At 36.6% G+C, this 15737-nt stretch overlaps 1 protein-coding gene across 2 annotated transcripts in view; it reads left to right on the top strand.

Annotated features, from left to right (window-relative positions):
* Positions 1 to 15279, top strand: part of IL31RA (interleukin 31 receptor A) — a 38377-nt gene extending 23098 nt beyond the window's left edge. For both annotated transcript variants that reach the window (XM_042875423.1, XM_042875422.1), the window contains exons 10-16: positions 149 to 331; positions 3046 to 3147; positions 4203 to 4349; positions 6617 to 6757; positions 7983 to 8076; positions 10361 to 10439; positions 10971 to 15279. In XM_042875423.1, coding sequence (XP_042731357.1) covers positions 149 to 331; positions 3046 to 3147; positions 4203 to 4349; positions 6617 to 6757; positions 7983 to 8076; positions 10361 to 10439; positions 10971 to 11582 — 1358 coding nt within the window. In that variant the 3' untranslated portion in view covers positions 11583 to 15279. The remainder of the gene's footprint in view (positions 1 to 148; positions 332 to 3045; positions 3148 to 4202; positions 4350 to 6616; positions 6758 to 7982; positions 8077 to 10360; positions 10440 to 10970) is intronic.
* The last annotated feature ends 458 nt before the right edge of the window (positions 15280 to 15737 follow it).

Raw genomic sequence — 15737 nt, 5'->3', positions numbered from 1 at the left:
TTAAGGTATTTTTGATATACGTGCATGTAGTTGTAAAGTCAGTTTTTCTTAACCTTGGCTAAGTGATCTCAGATTGCTGTGACTGAATTGTTCTTGTGCAAACAGTTTCTAGAAAGATAGAATTGATGACATTCTGTTACATTTTTAGCTTCTCAAATGATTGAAGCAGTGAGAACCTTTACAACAGAGGAAGAAGTGATTGTGGAATGGACAGTCTCTAAACCAGAAGTAACCGAGTATGTAGTTGAGTGGTATGACGAAATGGAGACAGATCCTTTTAGTAGGTCATGGCAGTATATATCAAATTCTACAAAGTGGAAACCTAACAAAAGTACGTTCATTTACAAGTTACAGCTGTAATAATGGACACAAATATGTATGCTTCTATGTACGTATAGGTACTTACATGTATTTATTTGGATGAAGACAAGAAAGAACAATGAGGTTGAATTTGCAAGCAGCTATTTTGAAGTTAACATTATTGTTCTGCTTTTTGTCAAGTGAATCCCTTTCGTGTATGTGTTAACGTGTGCTTTAAAAAAAAAAAAAAAAAAAAGTGAAAGAACAGAACATCTAACTTTCATTGGCTTTTAAATAAGTTAACAGGAATTGGTCATCTGCTTTCATATTGCGTCTGAGAGTTTCACTCTTGATCCTGAACCAGACTTCTGTACTTCAAGACGTATCACATTAGGCACATAAAGCATAGGAACACTGATATTTGAAAGACAGCAATCCAGTATTGAAGGCTTTGATTTCTTGCAGATTTACACAGACAAAATAATAACAGCCTTATTTTATGCTTTACTGAAATTGCTACATGTTGTTCAACAGTAATTTTATCCCTCAGATTTTGACACAAGATTGTCTTTGTTCCTGTATAAATTAGGCTACAGATGCCATGTTTTCACTGTCTTCTGGCCTGTGACAGATGCACAGTAGATCTAGCAGAATAATCTAGAGCAAAAATACTGAATTCAGAGATGGGAAAAGACAGTGTTTTCATGTGTTTTAGAGAGCAGAAGAATTTCAAAGAGAATTTTACTTCAAAATAAACAAGTGGAGTGATTGGTCAACCTCTTTGTAAGGATAAGTGGCAGCTTCAAACCTAAGAAAGGTACCAGTGACAATCCAGTAATAAATAAGTTATTAAGTTAAATAAGTTAAAATAAAGTTTAAAATAAAGTTAAAAATAAGTTAAATAAATAAGTTATTGCTTACTCATTTCTGAGGATTAGAGCTCACAAAGTTCTCCAGAGGAGGCAATCTGCAAATAGAGATACTTCCATTGCAGCTGCCATCCCTTAAATGAGAGGAGGGATGGAGCCAAGATCCACCCCTTCTAGTCGTACAGGTGAATTGCTTCCACTTGTGCTCTCAGGGCTGGCTGTGATCCTTCACCAGGTGTTCAATCACTGGTTCAGGCCGTGGCCTAACAGCTCCCATATGCTGTCTTAAGTATCTTATAATCACCTTTGTATTATGACCTAAGGTATTCATCAGAGGTTTCAGTGGCCTTATGATGTACTGACAAAATTGTGGCAAACCGTGAATGTTAATATTAGAGTGAGTGTGTTGTTACTGTGTGCTGTCTGTAGGTAATGACAGGCATCTTTCCTTTGTTTTTATTTTACAAACACAGGAGCAATTGTAAAAATGTTTGAATTAGTACATGATATATCTTGAATGTGACTTGGATTCTTATTTCTTTAGTTCTCCACTAGTGAACTTAAATTTAATAAACTTGAAAGTTGCTTTTGTTCATGTAAGGATCTTTCTGAGTTCTACATCTAGCAAGAAGAATTCCTGAAGTCTTCAGGAAGGAAGTACACTTCATTTTTCTAAAGTAAAAAGGAACACCTAGTTTGTTAATGAGTGCGTACCTTGCTTCTGAAATGTGTCTTACTGGCACAGATGACACTGCTGTATATAGTGTTTCTATATATGAAGCTAAGCTATAGTGAAACAAATTAAACAACAATCTCCTCAAAATAAAGTTCAAGAGCAGTACACATTTAGAACAAATTGACTTGACTCTTTACTCTTGACACTTATGCTGAAAATTGTGCTATTCTACAAATTACTGTAAGGAATAAATTGAACTTACAGGTGTTCTTAATTAACAAAGCGTCTTCCTCCTTAGCATAACTGGGACATCGTGATTACCTTGAGACAAGTTACACTAGAAAAGTAGTGTAATTTGTCTGTTCAAGCCTAATTCTCTTATTTGTGGAATTCTTTTACAGATAACATGTGGGCCATCCTCATTTGTGCTGGGCTGTGATAAGTGTAAGAGACTGAAAAAGCAGTGGAAAGCTGATATATGGGTTTGTCTGTAGAATCATACTCACTGAGTTTGAGGAGTGGCACAGGAAACCCCTAAGCTTCTCATAAAACCACAAATGAGTCCTCTCTGAGTTGATGAGTTATTTTAAGTAGAGAGGTGCATCCTGCTGATTACTTGGCATAACATAATTTCCTGAGACTTGAACTATGTTTTGAAGACTATAAAAGTCCAGTGCAGAGATTTCGTTTGTACGGTTGTGCTGTGAGTCAGGATGCATAGAGGTAAATCTACAGTCAGCACAACTGGATGATCAATGCGCAGTTATGAGCTGGGGCTCAAAAAACAAAGCTCTTCTGCAGAGCAGCAAACCTAACTTATGAAATTGAAAATGTTCCTGAAATGATCATTTTATAATGATGATGTGAAAATAAAAATTTCTGCCAAAAATCTCAAACTATTAGGGATGAGTAAGTGGCTTCATATATGGAAACTATATAAAGCTGAAGAATATTTACTTGTTCAATCTATTTCCTGTGAAAAATGATTCAGAATGCTGCTAATCTTACAAAATAGAATTCTTGCTGTTAAATGTTATAAGGAATACTTGAAATAATAAATATATTCTGTACTTGCAAAACTGTATATACGCATTTACTATCCACCTAGGAAGACACCATGATTGAGTCTCCTTTAGTTGTGTGTTATGTGCGTTATGTGCATGTTATATCTATGCAAATATTCCTTTTTTTTCTTTACAGAAAACTTTAAATCATTTGTATGCTACAACATGTCAGTGTATCCCATTGATGGAAATAAAGTAGCAGCTCCATATTCCATACAAACTTATATTCAAGAAAAAAGTATGTATTTAAAACCAATAATGTGAAAAGTCGTCTCTCTCTTAGGGTGTATTTTATTTATGAAATTTGGTACTGGTGTTACTGAAGGAGAGAAGTGGATGATGAGGAAAATAGTACAGTGCTGCATGAATCCACTAATTCATTGTAAATTTTATGTACTGTATACAGAGTACATGGAAAGAGTACAGCTACAAACATGGAACAGTTGTGGGTTTCTCTTAAATGTTGCAGCTGCATTTAGATATATATTTTGGCTTTGTTTCAATGATGCAAATGACTGTGCTACTTGTGCTTGTGAATGAGACATTCTTCTCACAGATTAAAATAATAGCTTGAAAATCATACTTATTGTTAGGTTTTATATTGTAATAGTGTATGTGATGTCCTGCATATAGAAGAAAGATAAGCAATGACATTTGTAGCTAAATAGAAACACAGATGAAACTGTGTGTGTGTGAAGATTTTTTTTATTAGTAGAAGTTTAATATGAATATGGTGATTTATACAGCCAGCTGTAAGAGTGTAGTTTACTGATAATTTAAAGATTTCTGGAGAAAATTTTCTCTTGTTTGTGGATATAGACCTACATAAGTGTGCATGCACACATCGTACAATGCAGGGTTAAACATTAATTACTGAAAAAAGATAAAAGAGTGCTGTGTGATGGAGTAACACTTATTAGCACAACTGTGGTTTGAATGCTGTGATAGCATTGAATGTTGGGAGACATTAGTTTTGTAAAAATTGAAGCACAGTGAGCACTTTTCTTCAGAGTTGTGAGCTACCTCTCTACGATGTTGTGAGGACAGAGCCTGTTAGCGGTCTTGAGATATATGGATGCAGTAAGGCTAAGAAATGTGCAAAGATCAAAATAGACATGGGGATATATTATCAGAAGTAAACATTGGGAAGAGTGGGAAAAGTTAGGGGCTGTATCAGAGCACTCAAGACATTTACATTAGGTAGTGTTATGGGTATGAGTGAAATAGCATGTGGATAATGCTGACAGGTAGACTAACTCACTTCTTTTTCTAATTTACAATGTTCTGATGCAGAGCCATCAGAAGGCCCTGTGGCTGATACGGGTTTCCCAGGCAAAAATGAAGTTACAATAAAATGGAATGAGATTTCAAAAGATAAAAGAAATGGCTTTATCAACAACTACACAATATTTTATAAACCTGAAGGTGGAAAAGAATTGAGTAAGTATACATCAAACGTCAAAGCTTTTGACTGGGTTATGACAATCTGCTCTCTGTAGTTAATAGCAAACTTTGTTCTTGTATGTCATAAATGTGTCTGAAAATACTGATATTAAATATGGCTTACATAAAGCTTACTATTTTTAGATTTAACTGAAACAAATAAGTATGCTAGTGAACATTCCTGGCTTTAGTACTGCATGTGTAGTCTTGTTCTGTTTCTTTATTGGTTTTGAACTTATTTTGTACAGCATTGCTTGATGTTAATAACTTAATTTTTTTTTTTTTTTTACTGCTAATGTACTACCCTTGGTGGTGCAGCCAGTTGTGTTAACCACTTTGTCCTTTGTGCTTCATTGAGGGTCCATCATATGCAAATATGATGGATCTCAGCGTTGATTTGGTCAGTGTGGTAGCATTATCATTCCTTTTCTCTTTCGGAGAGCAGGATGGATAGCAGCTCATACGTTAGAGAGTTTTTGCAGCTTGTTCTCCATAATGTAAATAAATAAATAAATAAATAAATAAATAAATAAATAAATAAATGAAATTTTTGCAAGGTTATGCCAAATCAGAAACTATTATTTGCTGTATACTTGTATACTTGTAGTTTTCCACTCTTGCATAAGTAGTAGTCTTTCTTCATTTTAAATGTCTGTGATGACATATTTGAAGCCAGTTAAAGAAATCACAACAACTGGTAGAGGAGATAAAATGCAGATGGAATACATTAATGAGGTATAGATCCTGTGCAAATTCAGGGATTTAAAGTTCATGAGATTTCAGTGAGTTTGTAAGTTCCATACACGTCCTTGGAAGGATTCCTTCTGGAACAGTATGGTGGAATTTTTTTATTAGAACTATTTTTATAGTAAAAGCAAAATAGTAAATGATAGTCACAGAGCTAAAATAAGCTGCCAAGAAAATTTTTCTTTAGACATATTCTTTTAGATTAATTTCTTCAAATGTGCTTAATGTTCTGTGGTTGATACAGCTTTCCTGCAACGTAGGCTGCCAGCATAACTTTTTGATTATATTCTTGGTTTCACGTATCACGAGTAGTATCCATGCAAGTTTTCAATATAATTCTGTTTGAGACTTATACCAATAATTTCTGTAAAATCTTTTATGAGAAGTGTTTATGTGACCTAATTTTCTTCTTCCTGCTTGGTTTATTAAGAGTACTGTTGTATCGGTCAATATTTTAGAAACAGTTCTTTTCCTTCTTTGCTTCAGACATTGCTGTTAGCAGATACCTAACATAATATTTTTTTAAATAACCTCAAACTAATAAATCTTGGCATGTCTTCAATTGCTTCTGGTTAACCAGTTCAGAGCCAAGGCACAAGCATTTGACAGTTTGTAAATTAGAAAGAAGCTGTGACAGTTTCTGTCAGATTGAGCCTTCAATGTACAATTATTCTTGCCATGTTAATTTCTGAATGAGTTATACCATATTAGTTACTGAATGTTTTGTGTGGGGTCATTCTCCCACACGCAGCCGTAACCAAAGCAAAATGTGTAAGGCATTGGAAAGCTTCTCATGTGAAACAGACCTTGTCTATTCTAGGGATTCAGATTAGCTTCTTAAAAAAACAGATTTAAATAGCAGCTCATGTAAGCTAATTTTGAAAGGCAAAACCTGGCTGTAATGTTGTTTCTTTTAGGCTTTTCTGTTGTCATGTTTGTTTGTCACATCTGAAAATAGAACTCTGAGTATGTGCCAAGATGATCTCACTGATGGCTTTTTAACTCCAGGACTTCATTTTCCCCATCTTCATTTAGGGGAAACGTACTTTGTTTATTCTCAGGATATATTGCAACATATCTGTTACCCCAGTGGTTCTTAATTTGACTGAGTAACAATATACTGGCAAAGACTAAATTCACCAGAAAATGTTTTAATTCCATGTTATGAATGTATTCTTTATCAGCTCGTAGACTTAAAATGTTAGGATATGTGCCCTGTCTAAAATACTTCTAAAGTAAAACATACCCATATTAATTCCAGTAATTGACAATGGAAAATTTGCTAATTTCCTCTGATTTTATGGGAGGTGGTATCCAGGGCCAGTAGATTGCATTCTTTTGGATGATTGGTGTCTAGCTGCGTTGTTAGAAATATAGTCAAATTTTATGAGCTGCAGAAGCACAAATTTTAGCAGCTGTTTTAAAGTTTTAATTTCTTAGCCTGGATTCCAGAGCTTATGGAAATAGAAAAAACTGCTGTTTTGTGTGTTTACTGACATAAATATTTTCCTTAAAAGATGAAACAGTGAACTCCGATGTGCTACAATACACGCTGAAGTCTTTGCAGGCTAATACGCAATACACGGTCTATATCATGGCAAGCAACAGAGCTGGTGGAACCAGTGGAGAGCCAAAAACATTCAAGACTTTAAAATTCAGTAAGTAGTTTTCCAGGTTAGTCACTGCTATTTTGAAAGCAGTTTTGGGGGTAATAAATGTAGGATTCTTTTTGTTTAGATGTTTGTTAGAGTAACTTTTTAAATGGATATTAAAGCAAGTAAAAATGATTGACATGAACTGAATTTTACTTGCTTTCACTGGAAATCTTTACAGACTTAAACTTTGAGACAAGTCAAAAAGCCATGGGTTTTTCTTTTTGCTGTCAATAAAACTGTGGAATGCTATAATTTTTTGTGGGATCAACATGTTATTTCTATGCCATCAGTTATGGGATAGAATGTCTTACAGTTGATCAGAAAGTAGATATTTCCATCCAAGATACTAGGTTTAGAATGACTATGCACTGAGTAACTTTTTTACTGTGGGGATTAATAAGATGATTGCAAGCAGAAAATCAGATGCTTTCTCTCTTCTGCTTCTGGAGGAATGTTTTCCACACATGCATGTGTGTATACGTATATATAGTTGCATATAGTCACAGCGAAATACGTATATGCGTGTACATGTGAACTGAAATATGAAGAAAGTACATTAGTTGCCTTCGAACACAGTATGAGATGTGAAGCTAATTTTATTTTCTGCCTGCTAAATTCTTCTGCTACTTTGCCACTCACATGCAAGATAGGTTAGGCTGTGCTGAATTCTGATCTCTGTTGCTGTCTGTACCTGCCTCTGGTAGGTACTTGGAAGCTAGCTCAGAAATCTGTATAGTATGTTTCAGTCAGTAGAATAACTGTATTTTAAGCATATTTAAAACCCATGTCTGGCACTGTATGTAAAATTTATCCAGTAGTAACAAGTGGCAGTGTCACTATACAGTGGTTTTAGATTACTTGAAAACATCAAGTACCCAGAAATGTATTAGGCTTTTCATCCTGGATGGCAGTCAGTGGTTGGCACTCGCACAGGACTAAACAACCTGATTCTGATCTCTATGTTGGACAGGGTGAGCTGGTCCACTCCAGGCTGGATTATTGTGTAATGCTATTTTTTTTTTTCTTCTTTTTCTGTCTTAGTAATTGGAGGAAAAATGCTCAACTTTTCACACATTTTACTGTGGGTACTATTCAGTATTCTGAGTAATTTTGATTAATTTTGGCAAAGCTCTTTACAGTGCTGCTAACCAGGTGACTTTGATGTAGAAAATCAGCTGTTTTGTTGAATACAGGAAGAAATGATGACCATCTGTTTTTTCCTCTAAAGATAAAGAAGATGTTATTTTCATTGCTCTACCAGTTGGATTAAGCATGTTGTTTCTGGTAGGCCTTTGGATAACCTGCATTATGAAAAAGCAGCTGTAAGTACATTTTTTGTCTTCTAAATTTGAATCTAGTCAATATATTTTAAATTATAAAAAGGAAGTTTTTATTTATTTTCAAAATGCTTCCGTGTTGGTTTTCATACCAGTGTCAAATTAGGAAAGTATAGCTGGCAGATGGAGTAACAAATAACTGAGCTTACAGATTATCTTGTAACACCAGTTAATATGCTATAGACCAAAAGTAAATATTAATTTCAGAAAGTGCATTTAAAAAACAAAAAGAGAGAGAGATGGATTTGGTGCTCTGTATCAGTCTATGGAAAATGTTATATGCTAGTTGCAGTTCTGTGGTCTCTCAAGTGAGAAGAGTATAATTTAATTCATGTGTTGAAATAATAATGCTTAAGAAAGCTTCCCATACACTCAATATATGTCTTGCAAGCACACCACTAAAACACATTTTACTTAAGCTGTATTGCTGAGCTGTCTCGCTCCAATTTATAGGAGGGAGAGGAGGTTCTTTTATTATCTATATACCCGGCGTGAGATTAAGAAGCAACGGTTCAAATGTTGGTCCAACCAGTTTATTACAAATCAGGGGAAATGGGGAAGGGGAGAATGGACACTATTATGAATTAGGGTAATGGGGGAAGGGAAGGAGGGCGATAGAAAGGATAGAAAAGAAGAAGCAAGGGGTCTTTATAGGCAGCAAGAGGGAGATAGTCACCACCATGGATCCAGCGAGGTTCGTAGTTCAGTCTTTGATCTTCAGTAGCGGTGGGTCGTCAGGCAGAGTTGTCCTGTTGACAACGACGACGACCATGGTGATGATGGCCCTTTTTCAATGCTTCAGAGTGGTTGAGTCAGCTCTTTTTGGAGTGACAGCTCAAATCCAAAGTGGTTGAATCAGCTCTCCTTTGAGTGACAGCTCAAACCCAAGGTGGTTGCTCCTTGCGGTGGCAGCTTCTGGCTCTGGGATCTCAGCAGAAACCTCCTTTGTTCTTATCTTTCTGGCCTTGCCAGCAGATAAGAGGACGCAGGGAGGCACCAACTTGCATCTTGCCTTCGCAAGATACAATGGTATCATCCCCCAGCCTTCCATACTTAGCTGGAGCGGTTTGGCCACAGGCCAGATCTTCCGCCAGTGAACACTGCTGAGCACTCTCTTCCGCTCTTCTACAGAGCAAGCAGCTCTGGGGGAAGGGGCTTGCAAATGTTCCCAAAGCGATATCGATTGTCACACAGTTAGCACCCATCAGCTGCCTCCTTGACAAGTCACTCAGAGTCTTATCACAAGAAAAACCTCAGGAAGCAAGCTTTGAGCCAAAAAAAAACTAAGAAGGATTCTCACATGAGCTTAGCTATGCTAGTATTACTTTGGTTAGTTTATATACACTTTCCTTGCACTGTAAATAAACTAAAAAAATTGATCATGTGAAAGCATTTGTATGCTTGATCCATGGATTTGAATCCATATTTATATATGATCTGTAATTCGTTTTTTCTACTGTCAGAGAAGCCCCCAGCCAGATTTCAGATTTCTCAGAAGTCAGGGATACAGTATCCCAGAGATGGCTGTGAGGATTTGCTAAGGTTAAAAATGTGTTTTTCTTTAGCCTGAAGAATGACTTGGTTGTTTGGACAAAGCTTAATAATAAGCTTAACGGTAACAACTCTTTTGGAAGGTTTTAAGATATGAAAACTTCTAAAGAGATATAAGTTGGTAGATAGATAAACATAGTATGTAGTTATAAGTACAGCTGATGTGATAACTACGATTTCCAGCAGTTTCACATCTTCATCTGCATTGTTTATTCTGATTTTTCATAAAAGAAAGAAACTACACTTTTATCCCATGCTTTGAGATGTAATTTAGTGTTCATATTCTGCTGTGGGTCAAGTTGTGATGTGAAAAGTCAAGCTCTGGCCAAGTTTTGATTCACTTAAACATAATATGAATTAACTATTTTCTTTCTTGTCTACGACTCCATGCTGTCATGGACTATAAGGTACTGCTTCACTTAAAGCTGTTCTAAATCTGCTGTTAAAATAAGAACTCAGTGTTGCTTTTGTGTGGTATATTGCTTTGGACACTGTCAGTAGATTGTAATTTAGTTGATTTGGAATTTTTTTCTGAAGAACTACCAGAAACAAAACCACAACAGTTTTTGTATATGGCCTTGTTTTGGGATGTTATTATTTAGCGTATTGTATGATCAGAAAATTGACTGCTGTGCATTAACCATTAATTCTGCAGTCCCTGTAGATTTAAAAAAATCTATTTTTTTCAACATTGACTAAACATCCTTTTTAATGACAGGTTTAAAAAGGTTTGCTGGCCTGATGTCCCCAATCCTGCAGAGAGCGTTGCAGTGCAGTGGCCTGTTGACGCAGCTGTGGTAACACATGTGGTTTTATTTATTAAAGAGGGGATCAAACGTGCAGAAGACAAGCACTTGTGACAGTTGTTTTCTAACTATAACCATTGACTGAAATCTCCACATCTTCATATTTCCTCCATTCTCCACAAAAAATGTAGTGCACCATATACTCAAAATTGATAATGCATCTTTTTAATTGTTTGCATATATCCTCACTGATGTTTTTATACTTTTATACTTTATATTTGAATGGAGTCGATCAAGATTCAATAGCAAGTGTCATCTATGAATTTTAAATTTTGTCCATACACTAGTTGGTTAGAGTGGGAAACAGTGTATGTTCGTTCAGAGCATGAAGTGAAAGTATTTAGCAAATGGATAGAATAACATTGTCTTTTTTTAAATACTCATTCACATTTAACTGCATGTGCTGGGATGCACTTAAACCAGCAATATTTCATATGTTATATAGTCTTCTGATAATTTATCTATCTCTATGTAACTTTCAAATTCATACCTTCATACTGACAGAATAATTCATTTTCAAAGGGAGTGGCGTGTGAGGACAAAACCAAAGGCCTGGAAAACATCAGTGTTTTGGAAGATTGTTTTCCTGAAGAAGAACATGAAGGATCACTACTAATGGATTGTGAAAAATGTGTTTCTGGAAGTACTGACATTAATACAAATGAGGCACAGAATATCTCTGAGTACAAATTAACTCTGCTAAATAGTGAGGGAAAGATACTCAACAACGAAGAACAGGAATTTGCTAAGCACCTTTCACCATCCATGCCTTACATAATCACTGATCAAGATTTCAAAAGTCAAATACATTCAGCTTTGATACCATCCAAGAAACTTCAACCCATCAAAATACTGGAGGATGATTTATGTGATTCCCAACAGATCTCAATTAAAAATGAAGAAAATGATAATGAAGAAGTTTTAAACAGAGGAGGTTTCAGTGGAAAAAGCCTGTTCAATCCATACCTTAGAAATTCTGTTAAAACAAGAGAATTTCTTGTTTCTGAGAATTTCTCAGAACACAGCAAGAATGAACCCAAAAGCCAGGCAACTTTTTTACCAGGACTTCGACAAAATGTTGTAGGACAATCCTATATAACATTGGACATGGTTGGGCTGGCAACCGCTCATTAGCAGAGGAAATAATTCCTTGTGAAGTCCCAGCCTGGTAGCACTGCTTTTGTATGTGTTTCCTGGGTGGTCGTGGTTACCTCCTATGAAATTACCCTATTCCCTTCAACAGCTGTGTGGTAATGAACGTACTGTATTTATTCCTGTGAAGCTTCACTTTCAGAGTTGCTGGGGATTTTTTATTTTTTTATTTTTTTAAACCACAGAAATGTGTCAGCAGTAAGGCAAAGGACGTAGCTTTTCTTAGTTCTTCGTTTTGATTTTCCCTTTGAGAACACCAAGCCGTGCAAGTAGCTTGCTGCTTTCCCCCTCGGCAACCAGTTCAGATAGATGAGCACTGCTGGGGCAATGTGCACAAACTTGAACAGAGCCAACATCTCCCAAATTTTTCCTTAAGTTGCATGAAGTAAAACAACTTTACTGTTTTTTTCCCATGCTTATTTTGGATCTAGTTTTTATGTGTACTGTTTTCCTATCTCGCAGATAGTTGGTAATCATCTTTGTGTATCCTGCCTCTCAAATCAGCAGTTTGGCTCATGGTTGCCATATCTTTAATAAGAGGATATGTCATGTACATGCTATTGACCTGTCTGCGCTTTGGAAAAGGGAGGTTTGTGTTGGCTTCCTGCTTCCTTCCCTTTCTCTCATTTTCAGTCATTCACTGTATTTTGTGCTTCTTTGGCGCTGCTTTTTTTAGCTGTTTACTGCATGATATCTTCTTACCTTCTTGCTACTGTGCCTTTAATTTCTCCTAGTTTAAAACTGTTCTTCTCAGTTGAAGCTGTGGTATTATGAACTGGGGGGGGGGGAAAAAAAAAAAAAAAAAAAAAAAAAGCTAAATTAAACATTCAGTTGTTTAGAATTAACATTTAGCCCCCCAGAATTTCAAATTCTACAAATGGAAATCCCCCAGACATTAACAGATTAACCAATTACAGACAAAATTCTCACACTACATGACCATTAAATGTCCATTAAAATCCCCTAAATAAGAAAAAAAAATGCACTATTAATGAATTCATGGGAGAGAAGGAAGCATTCCTGTGGATGCACCTCCACAGACGATGTGGTTGCTGCTGAACAGCTGATTTGGATGCATAGGCAAATGGTCTGCTCTGGCTCTGGCTACTTAATGTTTCTCTTGCCACAGTGTATATTTCATTACAAATGCTATGTTATACTTTAATATTCCTAGAAAGTGATATAAGCATATCTGTTATAAACAGATTTCTCTTTTTGAGATTGTTGATGACTTCTTGAGATAGATGTTCCAACTTCTGATCATGAGTGGGAACTTGTTCAGAAGAGCTGAATTTTCTACCCAAGTTTGATATCTATCCAAGTTTGATATTGAATGTGACACAGCCTGAATCTGAGCACAGTGCATGTAAGGGACTCGCAGGTTCTGTTCCTGTGCCTCAGCAAATGGGTTCATGTCACCTATGTACAGTTACTTCAATCCTGCTTCCATTTGCATGTTCCATTTTTTGCACAGTAATCCTGTAGGCTTTGTGTTTGTATACAGCTTTGAGATTTAGCAGCATAAGATGTGTTCTAGATACAACCCACCCTGTTGATGCTAGTAATCTCAGGACAGGCAGGAAGGACCTGAGACCTTACCACCATTTGGTCCCATTATAGGCTTCTTCTGTAGGTACAACTCATCTGCAATTACTGGCATGGGTGTTTATTTTTTTCCCTTTATTATTTCCATAATGGTTGTAAACATTTCAGACCTTACAGGAAGATACAGACAGATACTGCACTTTTTTGCATGTATGCCTGTTTTTACTGAATAAGCTCGTATAAGAACACTGAAGTCTTGTGGTGATGACAACAAAATTATATAGACAGTGGGCAGCATATTATTTCATATCTGTGTGCAGTACAGTTTTCCAGTGTGTTGAATGTTCACAAGTAAGGAAAGCTTATATGTTACATTCACAGTTTGCTTCCTTGTAGTGTGTAAAAAGCAGAGTGTCTTGGGATGTAGACTTTCAGGAAGAGACAATGAGCTGGCCTCATTGCTGTTGCAAGCTAGTATAGCTTCAGCAGAAGAGATGCAATTATACAGATATGTCATCTATGAAACTATAACAGTTCCTCTGAGAAACTGTCCAATTATTTGCTTTTGTACATATAAATACATGCGTAGTTGTGTCTGAGCCCAGACACAGAGAAATATCACAATTAATCTATTGTTTGTGCAGCAAAACTTGCACCTGTTTGTATAATTTATATTGCTGATGCCCATTGTTCATCAGAATGGATGAGATTGCAAGCTGGGATCTTTTATTCTAAAATATGCGTGGAGTCTTGTCTAAAAGCCCCCAGGATCCCAGCCTTTAACCTGAAATACTAATCTGTGTATTTCCCGTATTTGATGTCCTGCTGTTCTTTGCTGTTCAGATGTGGCTTCTTGTTTCAGTACGTGCCTTGACTTGAGCACGTGGTGCTGGAAGGAGGATGACTGTGCCTAGTCCAAGGCTGTCTTCCTCACCTCTGTCAGTACCTCTGCACTTCCCATATGGGAAAGCAGTGGGCTTGTTCCCTTCTCTGCTGAGTGCAGACCAACACTTCAGCAGTATGGGTGGTTGAGAAGCTTGAGGCACAGGCAGGCTGAAGTCCTGAACTACAGTGAGAGTATAGATGTTATCTTCCAGTGCTCCCATCATACAGATAGTTACTAAGATCAGTAGTAAGATAATCACTTTCAATGCTTGGTGATTGCAGCTGATAGAGACTCATGGTTAAGCTGAGCAGATGTTTGCAAATAAGGATCTTAGGGCAGTGGTGTTTGGCTGTGTTGGGTATATTTCAAAGTGGTGCTCTAAAAGGCTGGGAGGAACACATTCTGGGGATCGTTTGGTCTGCAGCTTGTACTGTGGTGCGTGCAAGCATGCTGTGGTCATGAGAGCGAGCTTTCAGCTGGTAGCCTTTGCCATTACCAAATCCTCTGGTCTTATGCTGCCGACGATTAGAAATATCACAGGAGAAGATAACCTGAAACTCTAATTCATCTGAGAAATCTGAGATTTTAATTTTGAAATCTCCCTTAACAGATTTGAGCTGTAGGGCTTTGTTTTGACAGCCACAGGGTTTCAAGCATTAGGTCATAGCATTTTAACCTTGCCAGCCCAGATATCAAGATGCTAAAGATTGAATATCCTGATGTTTTTGTAACAAGCAATCTCAGTGGTCACGTGCACAAAACAATGCCTTAACAGCAAATGTCATACTCGTTATTGTGAGAGGTAATCTGTGAAAATTTATTTAATAGCTTTATGCTTTGCTAGCAGCTATTCTGAAATACTGAGCTAAGATACTCTCCCAAATGTTACTTAACATTTAACAGATAGAGCTTATATAACATATACGTGATTTAAGATTGTGCAAAATTGATTTTGAACAGGCTGAAACGTGTGATGGAGCTAGCGTTCTGTGTAGCTCTGGGTTCCAGTACTCTGCAAAGAGAGCGAAGGGCTCGCTTTGCTGCTCTGTGTCAATGTTAATAGCAGGAAGCAGGGCGCATCCTCGCGGTGTCTAAGTCTGGAGCCCACAGCTTTATGGACCAACAGCTGGTAAGTCCAGGTAGTTGTTAATAGCACTATCCTTTGCCTCTTAGCAAGAAAGAGTAAACACGCAAAGAGGAGTAAGCACAGTGGTTGTAATAAGTTATTGTGATGAGCCTGTCTTACGGCTTATTTAAAAGAAATTGTCTTTTTTAGTATTTGAGAAAGACGCAATTATTGTAATGAATTTTTTTTTCATTTTCAAAATCTTTCTTATGATTATTGTTTGTCATTTTTCCATGAGTAAACAATCATTTTTTCTGCCATCTTGCTATTTAATTTAACTCAAAACTATTTTTGGCTGACTATTTTGAAACCAGAACAGAAGAATGAACAGCGACAGTCTGGAAGTTGGCACAGACATCTGAATAAAATGTTCTTTCATGGAATGAAGTTTTGTTAATAGCATATCAAAACATGAACTGAAGCAGATGTGTGTATGTATGGTGTAGATTTATTCTCTAAACTTGTTTAAAACAGAACTTGCCAGAGAAGTAAGTGCAGAGGTGTTACTTAGTGCTGTACTTTGCTCATCCAGTGTCTTTGACTCTCTTCAGCCCTTACCAGGATGGCACACTTCTAGGAA

Source organism: Lagopus leucura, unplaced genomic scaffold (assembly GCF_019238085.1).
Source record: "Lagopus leucura isolate 7727_CA_CO unplaced genomic scaffold, USGS_WTPT01 Super-Scaffold_100014, whole genome shotgun sequence".
In the NCBI taxonomy this organism is placed as follows: domain Eukaryota; kingdom Metazoa; phylum Chordata; class Aves; order Galliformes; family Phasianidae; genus Lagopus; species Lagopus leucura.
The sequence above is the reverse complement of the archived record's forward strand: the minus strand, read 5'-3'. Positions and strand labels throughout refer to the sequence as shown.